The 14703-nt window shown below is 40.4% G+C and overlaps 1 protein-coding gene across 4 annotated transcripts in view; it reads right to left on the minus strand.

Moving 5' to 3' along the window:
* Window positions 1–14703, minus strand: part of stxbp5a (syntaxin binding protein 5a (tomosyn)) — a 102543-nt gene that overhangs the window by 42389 nt on the left and 45451 nt on the right. For all 4 annotated transcript variants that reach the window (XM_086264170.1, XM_086264169.1, XM_086264168.1 and 1 more), the window contains exons 6-7: window positions 10718–10852; window positions 1286–1349 (exon numbers count right to left, since the gene is read on the minus strand). In XM_086264170.1, the coding sequence (XP_086120296.1) occupies window positions 1286–1349; window positions 10718–10852 (199 nt within the window). The remainder of the gene's footprint in view (window positions 1–1285; window positions 1350–10717; window positions 10853–14703) is intronic.

Genomic DNA, 14703 nt, shown 5'->3' on the forward strand with positions numbered 1-14703 from the left:
AGAAGACTACAGCGGCTTAGGAAAAAAAACCTGCCCACCCTACTTCACAAAAAATGATATCAGATAATACAAAAAGAGCTGTAGAAAAAGAACATGATGCTTTAAAAAAAATCTGAGCTTATTCACAGAAAAATACTTCCCGCACTCAGTCTCAAAAATCATCAAAAATCATCTGCATTTGTGTCAAATTCCTCTCATCAATTAAAATAACCAAAACAAATATATACAGTAGTTGTCCTCCAGCACCTCATGGGTGCTGTCTTGTCAACTTATATCCTTATATACTTATCACACGCTGTTTAAAAGGCATGCTGATACATATCTGAAGAGTGGTCAAAGTGGTCAGCACAACCTGCATTCAAATTAAAGTATACTCTAAATGGGGCTACACTAAAAAACTAAGTAATGCTTTCTCTTGACTCACCCCTTGTTTCTTCATATTTTGCATCCGAGGTGCCAGACTTCCTGTAAATTATTTTTAAAAGTGGGCTTAAGCTGTAATTTTCCTGGCTTTCTGAAGCTCTTTCAAAGTTTTTCATTGTGCACTGACTGCTTTTTCACTCATTGGCTTTCAATGAGGCATTCTTAAGGATAGGAAACAGGAAGAAAGGGCCGAGATGTGCCAGTTTACACAAGAACTGGCCTGAAAATTAGAGGCAATAGGTCTTATGGTGAGATCAATACCAATTTAAAAACTCTGGTGCAAATTATCATCAGTACGCTGAAAAGTACCCTCAGATGTTGATCCACCATGCAATATCATCTGGAAAGTGTCTGATTGGCAAATTTCAATATGGCAATGATCCCAAACGCACTGCCAATGTAGTAAAAACATACCTGGACAGATTAAATCCAGGTGGAATCAACCACGGAACATTATCAGTCATGGCCTCAACAAAGTCTGGACCTGGACATTGTTAAAGTACTGTGGGATCATGTTAACGGAGTCCTTTAGGAAGCCTGGAGAACTATTCCTAAAAGTTACTCAAATAAATTACAAGAAGTGTTGCCTAATAGAGTTCAGGTAGTGTTAAAGAATAAAGGTAGTCACATTAAATATTGACTTTCAAGCTTGTTAAAATTTTATAATCTGTTTGCTTTATATACTTTATATACTGTGCAATCCCTGTATGTTTCCATGTTTTAATAACTCGCTGCACATTTATCCAATTTCTTAGAAAAATATAAAGAATTGTGGGGTAATTCAAGACTTTTGCACAGACTTTTGACCAATGTAAGCTTTGCAAGATATTGCGATTGGGTGCAGAAAGCCGCTGATTCTTACCTTTCCTTCATCCATGGGGTTATCACTTATGTGAACAACTGGTCCAGGATGAGCCTTAGAGGACCTTGTAAGAAAGATCAAAAAGACAGACAGTTTTTTTTCCCCTTTAAGCCAGGATGGAGAAGACAGGCATCATGTAAGATTTACTAATATGACATGGTCATAGCCCTCATCTTAACCCCTAGTGAGGGTTAAGATGAAGACCGAGTGTCTTTGGACTTGTCGAAGAGGTCTGCTGGGAGGACAGAGCTGTCAATCATTCCAAGGCTCTAAAAGGCCGTACAAAGAAATAAGCTTCCTGAAGGTTGTGATGGATGACTCTGTCAGGCCAGGAAGTCCCCAGTGGCTATGTGTATGTGCATCCACGTGCTGATATGTGTGTCCATTTGCATGTCAGTGGAGATGATAGAGCAAAAAGTGCTCGACAGCCTCTCCTCTCCCCCTGCTGTCTGTGCTTTACCCTCCAGACAGTCTTATGTCAAAACTCCTCTTTCTGTGAGCCACATGGGAGCCAAATGTACCTAACCTGCCCTGCCTTAAAGAGATGATGTGGACAGAGGATTGCCAGGCAAGGTCACTGCTGAAAAAAGTGGTGACTCTTGGAGCCTGAAACATATCCCCAGCACCGTGAAACAAGGGCAGGGATGCCTGACAAAGAGAAGGAGAGGAAGGAGCTGCAGCCAAATGTAAGTAATGCAAAAATGAGGCAAGGCAAAGTCGTTGTTTTGACCTATGCCTTTGCATATTTGTGACAGCGGAGGACACGCTGATGACAATATCAAAAATGTAAAAAAGATGTACATATTTCACTGGGAACATATTTTGGATGGAAATCAATTAGCAAGGGATGAATGTTAACTCTGCTCATTCGATTTAGCTTAGTATATTTCCATGAATCTATGAATATAACCAAAGGGCAATAGAAGGAAAGAAGAATAGACAACAATGTGTGTGTGTGTGTGTGTGTGTGTGTGTGTGTGTGTGTGTGTGTGTGTGTGTGTGTGTGTGTTAGAAGGTAGCAGTTAGTGGGCAGGCAAGCAGTCATTCAGTCATCTCTATATTTAGCCCGTTAGTGCTGGAGCCTTATTACCTAAGCTCTGCTGCAGCCAGAGTTGTTGATTTATCTAATCCCCCCTTCACTGCCTGTGTCTCAGCGAACAGCAGTCCACACCCGCGCACACATTTGTGTGTCAGTGCAATTAAGACACATCTTAACATCTACCCCATCTGTAAACAATCCCCCTCAATGCCACAGCAAAATAGTACTCTGTTGCCAAACTACAAACTGCAAGTTCCCCTCCGTCCCACATGGTTTACTTGGGGTTTTAGGGTTTTTATATATAATGTTCTCTGTGCTTCCCTTGAGACTTCACAGCAAATCTATTTTGTTAAAACCTGTTGTCGTACAGTAAATAAACCAGAAGTGAACATATTTACAAAGTTCACAAAAAACCCCAACACATTCAGGTTTGGAGATAAAGGAATCACCATAGCAACAGAGGCAGGATGGGCAGAGCGCGAGCAGGCTCCCAAAAATCATCCACAGGCAAACACACACATGCACACACACACACAGATACACGGAATGGTGAGATGCTATACTGTGCATGTATGCCACTGTATTTGTCTCAATATATGCTTGTGTGCGCAGAGTATGCTTGTATTCTCATAGTATGTTCGCATTTATCACATTCTTGTCTTTCAAAAACTAAGTGAAGGTTTTATATGTCACACAGACAGACACGCACACACACACACACGCAGAACCAACAGCAAGAGTAAAACTAAATACCCCGTGGCAAATATAATGCTTGTTCAGAACGTCATAAAATCTTGCAATCCCCCCCACCCCGATACCTTCAGCCAGTCATCTGTTATAAAGCCTTACTGCACCAAATCCTTCTCTGTATATCAAACATTCTCCCTACCCAGCAATGCCTTTAGCGCATTAAAGAAAATGGCCTATTACAATACATATGTTGCATGCATGCGCACGTGCACTGTAAAGCAATTGTCTTTGCGTGTATAATGAACACAGGAGTGAGGGGGTATTTAAGCACTTGTAAAGGTAACACCTCATTGAATTTAAAAGCATCTCCTCGGCGCTGACACACCCACATTTCCTCATTCACACGCAGAGAATATAGCAGTAACTGAACTCATAGGACGGTATAATTTCAGATATTATGCATTTAGAAATGAAAGCACAAAAAAATCATCGAGCATACCTATTCAACAGCTTAACTCCAACACTGACACATGCCCACACAGTGAAGTCCTGAACATCTGGTGTCATCATGGGTGACAATCTCTCAGGCTGCAGAGGCGCAGTCAGCATGGCAGTGCCTCTGCGGCAACATGGCTTGAATAGCCTATTCGCAGCCTGCTGATTTCTTATGTGGCCTGATGTGACCTCAACAGACCACGCGTGTTGTATGTGTGTATGTGTGTGTCTACTATAGCGTCATTTTGTGTGATTCTTTATGTAAGCATTCATGACAGCTACATATTTTTCCAGCATAGGATCACGTTCCAGACATCAGTCCTGGCTTAGCTATACTAATTCTGCATAGAGAGCTGCTTCCTCATCAAAACTGTAGCCTCCTGAAAGAGACCAAAATCAGCAGAGGCAGCCATGAAATGGTAATTGTTATATTATTGGAACAGATTTACTTTTTTTGGAGACGTGCTCTCATTCATCTTCCTGCCACAGGTTAGAAAATAGGTGACACATCTCGGATCCGTTTCTTAAAAATGAAGCTACCACTAGACATCGATTGGCTTAGCTGAGCACAGCTACACAATATCTGCCAGAACTCGCTCATAATCCCAACATCCGATGGCATAAACCCCTATAAAAAGGTAACATGTTTTTTTTAGAGAAAGAATAAATGAAATTTTAATTAGTGACATTTAGCGTTACTGCTAGGCTTGGTTTAAGACAGGGTAGCTGTTTTCTGCTGCTTTCTGTCTCTATGTTAAGCAAGCATTTTCAGTCATATTTAATGTACAGAAATAGAGTCTTCACCTTCTTCATCTTTCCTAATGTCTTCACCCTCTAGCAGGCCACAAGGCCACGAGTTCCCTCCATTTAAGTTGTCCCCTGAGCTTGCCCTCAGGTGTGGTCCATCTCCTGTAGCTCTGACACAACAGTTCTCTTCCAGATAATTCAGGGTCTGCCTGGTTTGTTTTGGGGGGGTTTTCCCCTGGTGAAGTCCAATTAATGACCCAACCATTTAAAACATTCCAGTTTTACTTTACTGCAACGAGAGTCTTCCACTCTAACTTTCCAAAAAACACCAAATACAGGTATTTAAAAAAAAATCTTGATGTTTTACGACCAAAAATCTATTTCTTTGGTACTGAAAAAAGATTAGAACAAGAACCAGACTATAAATATGTGTAGGAACCAAACAAAATTAACCTGTGAAGTGACTTATTTCTACCCTTAATTAAACAGAATATCAAAAGGATATGTATAACAACAAAAGATCACTGTACCGGGTCTACAAGCGGTAGCACAGCATTCCTGAAGTCCCAGTACATGGCTAGGGGGATACTCCCAGCCATAAATCTTCTCTAATCTATTTTAGTACCAGCTGAGGATTTCACACATGCATATAAACAAAGTGTGCAGGAAGTATTCATGTAAGAAATTTTTTTTTAAGATTCAACCAAGTATTTATACTAGCTGCAGGGTTCGAGTGGGGGAGCAGGAGGAAATGAAAGTGGACAGAACAGGAGATGCCTCGGGTCAACATGTTCACGTGAACTACCGGTATGTGTCATAGTAAGCTCTTAACATTTGCTCCAGTCCCACTTCTCCTTGTCTCTCTGCACCCAGTGACTGTTTAGCTGATTTAACACACACCAGCGCACACATAGTCACTGCTAGATACATACAAAACAGCTTCAAACTGTATATTCAAGTTAGATGAAAGGATACGTTGAACACTTAAACATTCAATAACTGCATACCCTCCTACACAACTAGACAAGAAAAAGGAGCTGTGTTAATATCAGAACAGTTAACAGCCACTGAAAAGGATATAATAACTCAATCTGAAATCATGGAGAGATGTATTACAAGTACGGGGTACTTAAAGAATATGCCTTTTTTCAGAAATTGTTAACTTGGTTATTTATTTATTTTTCTTGTCTTTTTCATAATTCACTTTTTGGGGGAGGGAATGTAATGCCACTGGGAACGCAGCAGTGGAGTGATGAGAATGTAGGGGATCCTAATGGAGTTAAGTCTTTGATAGGGATGCTTAGTAGAGCACAGTGGTACACATTTTGCATGTATAAAGTTTGTGTATGCTAATTTATGATTAATATACTGCAGTCAAGTATATCATATATGAAGGATTAGCCTAATTCTATTTAACCTCCTAAGATCCTGACTCTTTAATAGCATGCATTTTTAATTTCTCTTTGCTATTTGGGCTGATCAGGACCTGATGAATGCGAAAACAAAGAATTACATGATTTTTGATTTTTTACCTCATTTTTGTTTCTGAGAAAAAATGAGATCTGTATATGAGGACATTTGCTTTAAATTTCGATAGAACAGTGGCAGTATAACGTCCTCGTAAGTGGATATCAGGCCGTTGTAGAGCAAAATTTAGCATTTTGGTCTAGACAACCCAAAATGTGATGTCGACATATGTGGACGCCAGGTCCTAGGAGGTTAATTTGCTTTCTAGTAATGTTGTAAGAAGAGCTTTAACCAATACAGAATTATTTAAGACCAATACTAATACTGATATTCCAATACACTGGCTATTTTCTTTCCTTTCAGACACACCCAAAAAAAAGATTTCCCTGATATTTATTATATTTGCTTGTTTAAGCTCTTCTCGGATCAGCTGGATATTGTGTTTTTGGGGCATTCAAAAACACGTGTGTGGCTAACAAGGAAGTTGGAGAGTGCCTTCCAATGACTAAGGCTACGTCCACACGTACACAGGTATTTTTGAAAACGGAGATTTTCCGTTTTCGTTTTTAAAAAAAAATCCCGTCCACACGTAAAAGCCAAAACGAAGGAAAACGCTGCAACATACCAAAGCATATAGCGATATATTCCTAACCGTGTAGAAATGTTGGCCAATCAGAAGTCTAGAAGCCTGGGTGGGAAAGAGTAAACAAAGATGGTGCATAGAAGCAGAACTGAGTCTTATGTGTGGAGAAAATCTCCACCCTGGCAGGAGTTTTTAAAACACAGTTTACGTGTGTACGAAAGCTGCAAACGCACAGAAAAATCTGCGTTTTCAAATATAACCGGGTACGTGTGGATGTAGCCCTAAGTCTGTAACGTCAACAATCATAACATGATTAAAGGGTTTTCTTGTAGTTTTCTTTAGTTTTCATTTAAAAGGCTCTTATAAATGCTAATACCAAGAAAAATGGCTAACATCGGCTGACAATATCGGCCCGCACATAAATCGGTCAAGTTCTAACAGTAAGTTTGTTGTGTTGTTATTTAAAGTATATAATATACCAATTCATTTAGAAGCAGAATCCTTTTGTTGTCATTAAACATCAGATGTTCAACGATATTAAAGGCAGTTTCCTGGTAGCAGCATTTAGACTAAATAAAAAAGTAATAAAAGCTAGCAGTAAAACACACCTAATAATGTCAGCTGTACAAACTAATGTGCAAGTTTGCTCTGAAGTATTGCACTTTTCTTGGGGTGTGGTGATGTGTATGAGATATCATGTCTATTGAGATATCTAAATTATTTCTATGATTGTTTTAAAAAAGAAAAAACGTGCATGTTAACAAACTCAGATTCATATGTTGACGTAGCAGCCTTCATGCCTGTAGCACTCAGTCAACAACAGCGCTGTGCAGACGGCGTAGGATGTTAGTTGGTCTAAAAGTCCAGTACAATTTCTAACACAGTAGCTTGGGAACAGAGGTGTGAGTCATCCAAATACTCGGAGCACTCGGCCTGGGGCTACTGGCACAGCAACTGCACAATTTGTCTTCAAATAGCAGGGCCCAAAGGATGATGACCCCTGTACACACTGCATCTTATCCTCATTAGAGCAGTCACAGCTGCACTGAGGTGTACTAGGCAGGGCTTGAAATACAATGTTTAGGTTATATTTTCCATAATACAGCATGCAGATAACAGCAAGAACATTTTGGATATTTATGTCTAATGGAGATTTGTTTCATCAGAAAGCTGCCCAAGGTGACACCTTCCTTTTTTCACTCTTAAAAAAAGGCAAATTTTAGAATTTCATACTTGACACCAGCAGGTGTTGTTTGATAAACGAGACAAACAATTAATCACTTTGCTGATTGGATATCTATCACACAACCAGTCACTGCAGATGTAAGTGGAGTGACTGTGATTTTGACAGAGCACTATCTTGGTCTGATGAGAACAACAGAAGACGCTTTTGTATCTGGAAAGTGACGCTACTAACGCCACAGCTGGCTGAGGCTCAAGAGACAACAAGAGAATCACCTCACACCTCTCTGATCTTCATCAAAGCAAACAACCGCCACACACTCATACATTTAAACAGATATGCAAACTGAATGCATCCGCATCAAGTCTGAGAACTGATTCCTGACGATGCTGACATCTTATGCCGTCGATCGAGGCTTGAACCGGAGATATGTCCTCCGACTCACACCGCAGGTTGGGACAAAAACAGCAATACGTGAAATAATATTTTGTAACTCTATTTTCTACAAACCTGAATGACTTAATGTCGTGTGAGATGATGCCTGATAGGGAACACGATTCATCTTCGGCTCGAGGTAATGAAATGAAAGGTGAAAGCAGATATACTGTAGAGATTTAGATGTGAATGTGATCTTGAGAAAAAGTGGAAATCTGAGGAAGGTATGGAAGCCACACAGGTCAATACATATCAAGAATGTTTAAAGAGATCTAGCATGAGCAAAAAGACAAGTACGGCACGCTTTTGTAATAATATTTGGTTTTAATACTAGAAATCCGGTCGTTAAGTGATGACGTGACGAATCCTACTTCCGGGCCTAAAGTAGTCTGCGTTTAATATGGCTTTTGTGTTGTTAACATGTTCATTGTTATGTATTTTCTTCTATTTAATCTCAAAAAGCTCCTAAAACAGTCAGTGATCACTGTTGACCTCCCTCGGCTTTTATTACCGCTAATCATTTATTTAAGCTCAGTTTTTAAAACCTTAGGATGTAACTACAGCCCAGCCCATGCAGCAGTATATGAATGACTAACCTCATATTGTGGATGGATTATCTCAGTTGTTCTCCTAGCTGAAGTTTGGTCCTTTTACAGCATCCTGCAATGCGATTACATTTGTTCCTGACCACCGAGAACACTCACGTTAACTTTTATCGAGTGGAAAAAAAGTTAGCTTGTTTATATTATGCTAACATAGCTGTGTCGCTAGCGGTCACGTAGCACATAATTATATACCAGCTAGCCAAACTTCAGTAACCCTACAAACGTCACTGCTGTTTAGTTTTCTGTCTTCATTTATGTTGGAAGTGATAACAGAGCTGTACGTTTTAATTTGTTTCCAAAACCCCGCAGTCAGGACATGCTATATTGTATTTAGATAGAAGCTAGCGAGCTAACTCCCTGCTAACTTCTAACTCCGTTAAATGTCATAAATTCCGTTTTCATGGATTCCTGGATGTTAAACTCAATTGTTACACCTGGTAGAGCAGAACGCTGATCATTTTATTAAAGATGAAAGACTTTAAACAGTTTTTCAACTCTCAGTAATGCCATAGTGATCGTTTGATATATGGACCTGCAGCAGAGTTTAGGCCCAGACACGGCTAGTGACGTCAGACTTAACGACCGGATGGAAGGACTAGATTTTTATTATTTCCAACATGGACGTTTTTGCAATTTGTGATATCAAAATGGGAAATTGAGTAATTTTTGAGATTACTACTTTGAAGAAGGTAGAAGAGTAGGGTAAGCTTTTACTTTAAACTTTCACAATTTCACATTTTCTGGAGAATATCACAAATATTTTGAAACTCAACAAACAAAAGTGTAACTTTTGGTGAAGCAGCCATATTTAAAGCAGCTAAAACGTCACATTTCAAATCAGATATTGTTCCTACGGTAGTTGTTATGGCGAGTGCACTGGTAGCATACCACAAGCTGTGTGTGAGAGTCTTAATGAATTTGGGAGTAAAAGAGAAAGCGCTATTTCCATGAAGTCAATGTTAACATGTACATATGCAGTATTAACTCAACTGGCTGTACATGCAGCTGATGCCCAATAAACTGCTATTTAAATATTCTTCCAGAGATGAATACATTTCTCATAGTGCAAAAGTCTTTACTCTTTCATTTCCCACCAGACAAACATTGAAATAGAAGTCACTGAAACAATTTATGGGTGGCAGGGGATGCCAAGGGAAGGTGAACAGACATTATGAAGGTGAAGGGGAACAGCGTGGAAGGTTTTGTTTGTCCTTTAGTCAAAAGGCACCCCGGTATCTACCTCACCATCATCCATATCTACTCTCCATCACACATTATTACTCCTTGCTTTCCCCCTTTGCCCTTTTTTCTTTAATTGGAAAACTTTTTCATCTGCCTCTCTGACTTATCCGTGCAACTTTATTCTTCTGGGCGATCATTCCCTGCCCTCTCTTACCTGCATTTATCCTTCTGTCCTACTCCATTCCTATATCACTCTTCATCTCTACATGTCCTTTCCCTCAGGCAAAAGCCCTGTGTCATCCTTTCCACTCTTCTCCCCTCCTCTTCTTTCTCTCCCTCTCTCTCTCTCCCAACGCTCACTCTCGCCTTTTCCTCCCTGCAGCCCTGTCGACAAGACGAGACGTCTGTGTGTACCATACACTGATCTCGGCAGACACCTGTTCCACCCCCTCTCTCCCTCCTACTCTTTTCACTCCGTCTCCACACACACACACACACACACGCAGACACACATGCACAGTTGGAGATGAGGGGAAAGCATGAAGCAAAATGCTCCAGTGAATAATTTAAGTCTATACAGCAGGGAACCAAAATGGAGCCTGTCAAGCTGACAGATCCATTCAAACAGCAAAGAGACAGGTCCCTTACTAGCTTGAATCTGATACTGGGAGTGGAAATGATACAGTGACTAATGATTCTTTCTTATCTCCTTACATTTGGAATACAATAACCTTTTGACCGGTAAAACGTCAAACGGCGTTCTTCTGTTTTCAAGGTGAGTCACAAGACCCCAAGGTCCTCATTGGAGTGTCGCTGATATGAGTTCAACTCTAACAAAATCTATATATTGATCCACTTATCGGTGATTCTCTTTGGATAAGATACCCCGCCATGTGAGACAAAACCTATGAAGGTTATTAAGTATAAGACAAAAGCAAAGCTTTCAGGACACAATCTGGAAGAGAGCATCAGAGGGTAAAAAAAAAAAATCACGAGGGCCACTCACAGTTCAATGGCTTTGTTCCACATGATGACGTAGCCTGAGAGCATAAAGGACTCCACGTTGACAATGTGGATGTTCCCTCGTTCTGTGCCGATGTACAACCATTTACTCTGGAAGGGCAGGTGGCAGAAAGTTATTCTGTGGACAGAAGGAGAGGAGTGTTAGAAACAGAGGAAAGGGAGGAAAAGAAAATGTGGACAAAACCTCAGAGGAAGACAGAAAGCCAAAAGTAAGAAGCTTCTTGAAAATCACTCAGTCTTATTCTAACACGACAAATTATGCAAAACTATGAGAGGATTATTTACCACTCCACCAGGTCGAAGCAGTCAAGATGAGAGTGGCAAACCACAGATTTCTGAGTCATTCAATCAGACCCTTTTCCTCTACACCCACAAGATACATGAGGGCAAAGAGGCAGCCATCATTTTCTTCGGGGTTTTTTTTCATTATCACCCACATCTCCTCCTTTTATCCATCAATCAGACTCAAGTTTAATGAGAGGTTATAAACCCTTCCCTCCTTATCCATTCATCTTCTCATCCCTTTTTCATCATTTTGTTCTTTCATCCATTCTCCAATTCAACTTTCAATCCATCTGAGGAATAGTAATGTACAACCTTGCTAATCCGGCTTGCTAATATTTCAAGGTTATTCGGCTCCTCCAGCGATCCTTTTGATTCTGCACGGTGGTTTGAGCCACACCTGTGGTGCTGAGAAGCTTGTATCTATAGGACAAAGCCCATAAGTTTCATCAGCTGAGAAAGCCATCCATGCAGGAGGAGAAATAAAGCTGCACTTCTTGTTCAGTATTTCTAACAATGGTACAGCGACGTACTTCCTCCTCAGCGCTGACGGGTTTGCTCAAGTTTAACAGCAAAGTCACTTGGCACAATTGCTGGCAATTTGCTGCTATCAAAGACAGATTAAGTGGAGGCAGTGTGTCAACAAAATGCTTTGAGATAAAACAGAATATAGTTTACATTTATCTTGGTACCTTGGCAGGGATGAATTAAAAAAAACTGAACTTAAAATCAGGCTCTGTACTATATCATGAAGGATTAAATTAACCATACGCAACTAGGGCTGCCACGATTAGCCGACCAGTCACAATTATGTCGACTATCAAAATCGTCGACGGCGTTTAAAGCCTTGTAAAATCCTGAAAGACGCAGGAATACGTAGTAGGATTTAAGTGTGTAATAACGGACTGAAACAGAAGATGCATGTACAAGGATGCCAGCTGCTGTTAAACCCCGACGAAGAAGAAAAGTTATATCGTAGCTGTGTTCAGGGGCCGCATCCTTCGGAGGCCGCATTTGAAGGCCGATTACGTTACAGCGACGTGACGAAGGCTTTCCAAATTCGAAGCCTTCTGCAAATGCAGCCGACAAATGCATCCTACTTTTCCCCAGATTTGAAGGATGGGTCGGGCGTATCCTTTGTGGCCCAACCTATCCCAGAATTCATAGCTCAGCCAATTCGAGTTTCAAACAATGGTGAATGTAGCTGTGTAAACTTCAAATATCTGCTCGGTTTATCAAGACATCACATATTTGCAAAAGTGCTTCGACGTTTTCAGAGACATCTGTTACCCACCACCGGACTCCCGGCAAATTGTTTTCAAACCCACCGCGGTCTTTCGCTACTCAGGTTAAACATGATATATAAGTCACTTAGATAACTTAAAACTTTTACTGTTTGGCTTTTTTCAGTGTTTTATTTGTTCCTGAGTAAATCGGTTTGGCTGATATTAAAGTTACAGTTTTCACACAGCTGAATAAATGTCAAACAGAAAACTGATTATCAGAAGCGTGAGATGGTCGAGAATTTACTCCAGTGTCCTGTCATATTTTAGATAGCAAGAAGTTTATTAAACTTCACCGAGACAATCTGCAAATTTTATTAAAAGTTTAATAAACTATCATCTTGTCTTTATTTTTAGTTAGCACATACCGTAAATACTTAAAGCTGTAAGCTAATGATAGTTATATAAGTGCAGACGCATGCTGATGCAATAAGCTGTACGTTTTACGTCCAATGGATGCATGATCTGATTAGTCGACTAATCGCAAAAATAATCGGTGACTAGTCGACAATCAAAATAATCGTGTGCGGCAGCCCTATACGCAATATTAAAACAATTCCTTATAATTAGAAAAATATGCAATCCCATTTTCTGCATGATTCAATGTTGATTCAATTGAGCATAACTAATGTGCAAAAGCATTTTAGAGATTAGGGATGGGTATCGTTTAGGTTTTATCCGATATCGGTGCCAAACCGGTACTTTTGAAACGGTGCCCGTGCTTAAACGGTGCTCAAACCGGTGCTTAAAGAATGGAGAACACAAAATTGGTCCAAAAACCTCTCATGTTCAGCTGTTTTTTTGTAAAAAGATAACAATGTTAGCCTTTTTTATGGCATCACTCTTGGCTGGAAGCAGTGCTTAATCAATGGAAAAAACACAAACTTTGTCCAAAAACCTCTCATGTTTAACTGTTCCCCACTTTTTCTTTGGTCATTTTAGCCTTTTTGGCCAGGGTGAAGGGAGTATCTGCCATCAAACAAGAAGACAGCCGCATGTAGCTATGATGATGTTTGCTAGTTCACCTTACATGCATTAATTTGATAATGCGGTTAGCCTACTCAGCGTAAATTACACACGAACAACATTAAGCTACTCACTCAGAGAAGAACAGCTGCTGCTGCTGCCGTCATCATCCGTCATCATTTCTGCTACACTGGCAGGGCTAGGGGCCAGGACTCTCCTCTTCGGGTTTTTGGGGGATGTTGCTAACTCCGGGTCCGATAACAGGCACCACACCCGCAGTAGATGCGCTCGGTGTGAGGTCTCGCAGCAAGCTATCAAATACGGCGCATTTCTCAGCTTTTAAAAAAAACGCTATGCGTCGCCAGGTGTTTCATGGGATTCGAGGTGTTACCTCCTTTGACAGTATCACAGTATCAGCTTAAAGCACTTGTTGCAGGCTGCTGAGTTTGCATATTTTGCTGTGAAGTACAGCCAGACTTTGACCGCTTCGCCTTGGGCATTTTTAATCTGTAGCTCTGCTCTAAAAGAACGTACGTACCTGGACCCGCCTGCTATCCTCGGAAACGTAACATGATTGGCTAGAATCTAAAGTGTATGACATCTCAGGAAAAAAAGCACCGAAATAAAGCACCGAAATGTGCGCTGCTTTTCGGTCTGGTTACTACCGTTTATGTCAGAACCGGTACCCATCCCTATTAGAGATACAACTAAATAATAGAAACTGTGATCTTGGTTATACATATGCAAAAAAAAATACCCTGTTGAAGCATGACGGGTAACTCGATCTCTAGTTATCAGGATTTGTGTCTCCATGTGCAGCATATGGATGTTGCCAGTGAACATTAGTAATTGCATCTCCTCCAAAACTTACTTCGCAAAGCTGTTCGGTAGCTTAAAGCATTTTAAAACTTTTCATTCACTCTGGGAGTCGATCTCACACTGTTGCTCCGGGGCTGTACTGAGATCAGCAGCAGCTCTTACTATAACACACGCTCTTCCCCTCTCTGCCTCCATGCTCTGCTTTAACAAATAAATATATTCATACTTTTGGAGAGGCAGCAGGCTGCATCACATACCAAGCCTCCAAAATAACACATGCAAAGAGACATAAAACAACATTTAACTCATATTTTGTATGACCACGTTTATTCTTCAACAGAGGCTGAACCTTCTTGAGCGATTTGTCTTGTGATTTCTTTAAGTAGTCTTCAGGAATAGTTCTCTAGGCTTCTTAAAGGACATTTAAAACTCTTTTTGGATGTTGACTGCTTTTTGTTTTGCTCTTCATGTTCCCAATGTGTTTGGGATCACTGTCATGCTGACAAATGAAACTGTTGCCAATCCAGTGATTTCCACATGGTATTGCATGGTGAATCAAAATCTGATGGTACTTTTTGGTGTTCTTTATTTCATCATATTTTGTGAAGACCCCCACCAC

The sequence above is a fragment of the Aulonocara sp. 'chitande type north' Nkhata Bay genome, linkage group LG15 (assembly GCF_057382095.1).
Source record: "Aulonocara sp. 'chitande type north' Nkhata Bay isolate Kocher_YH1m ecotype deep benthic linkage group LG15, A_spYH_male_GT1.1, whole genome shotgun sequence".
NCBI classification, from domain to species: domain Eukaryota; kingdom Metazoa; phylum Chordata; class Actinopteri; order Cichliformes; family Cichlidae; genus Aulonocara; species Aulonocara sp. 'chitande type north' Nkhata Bay.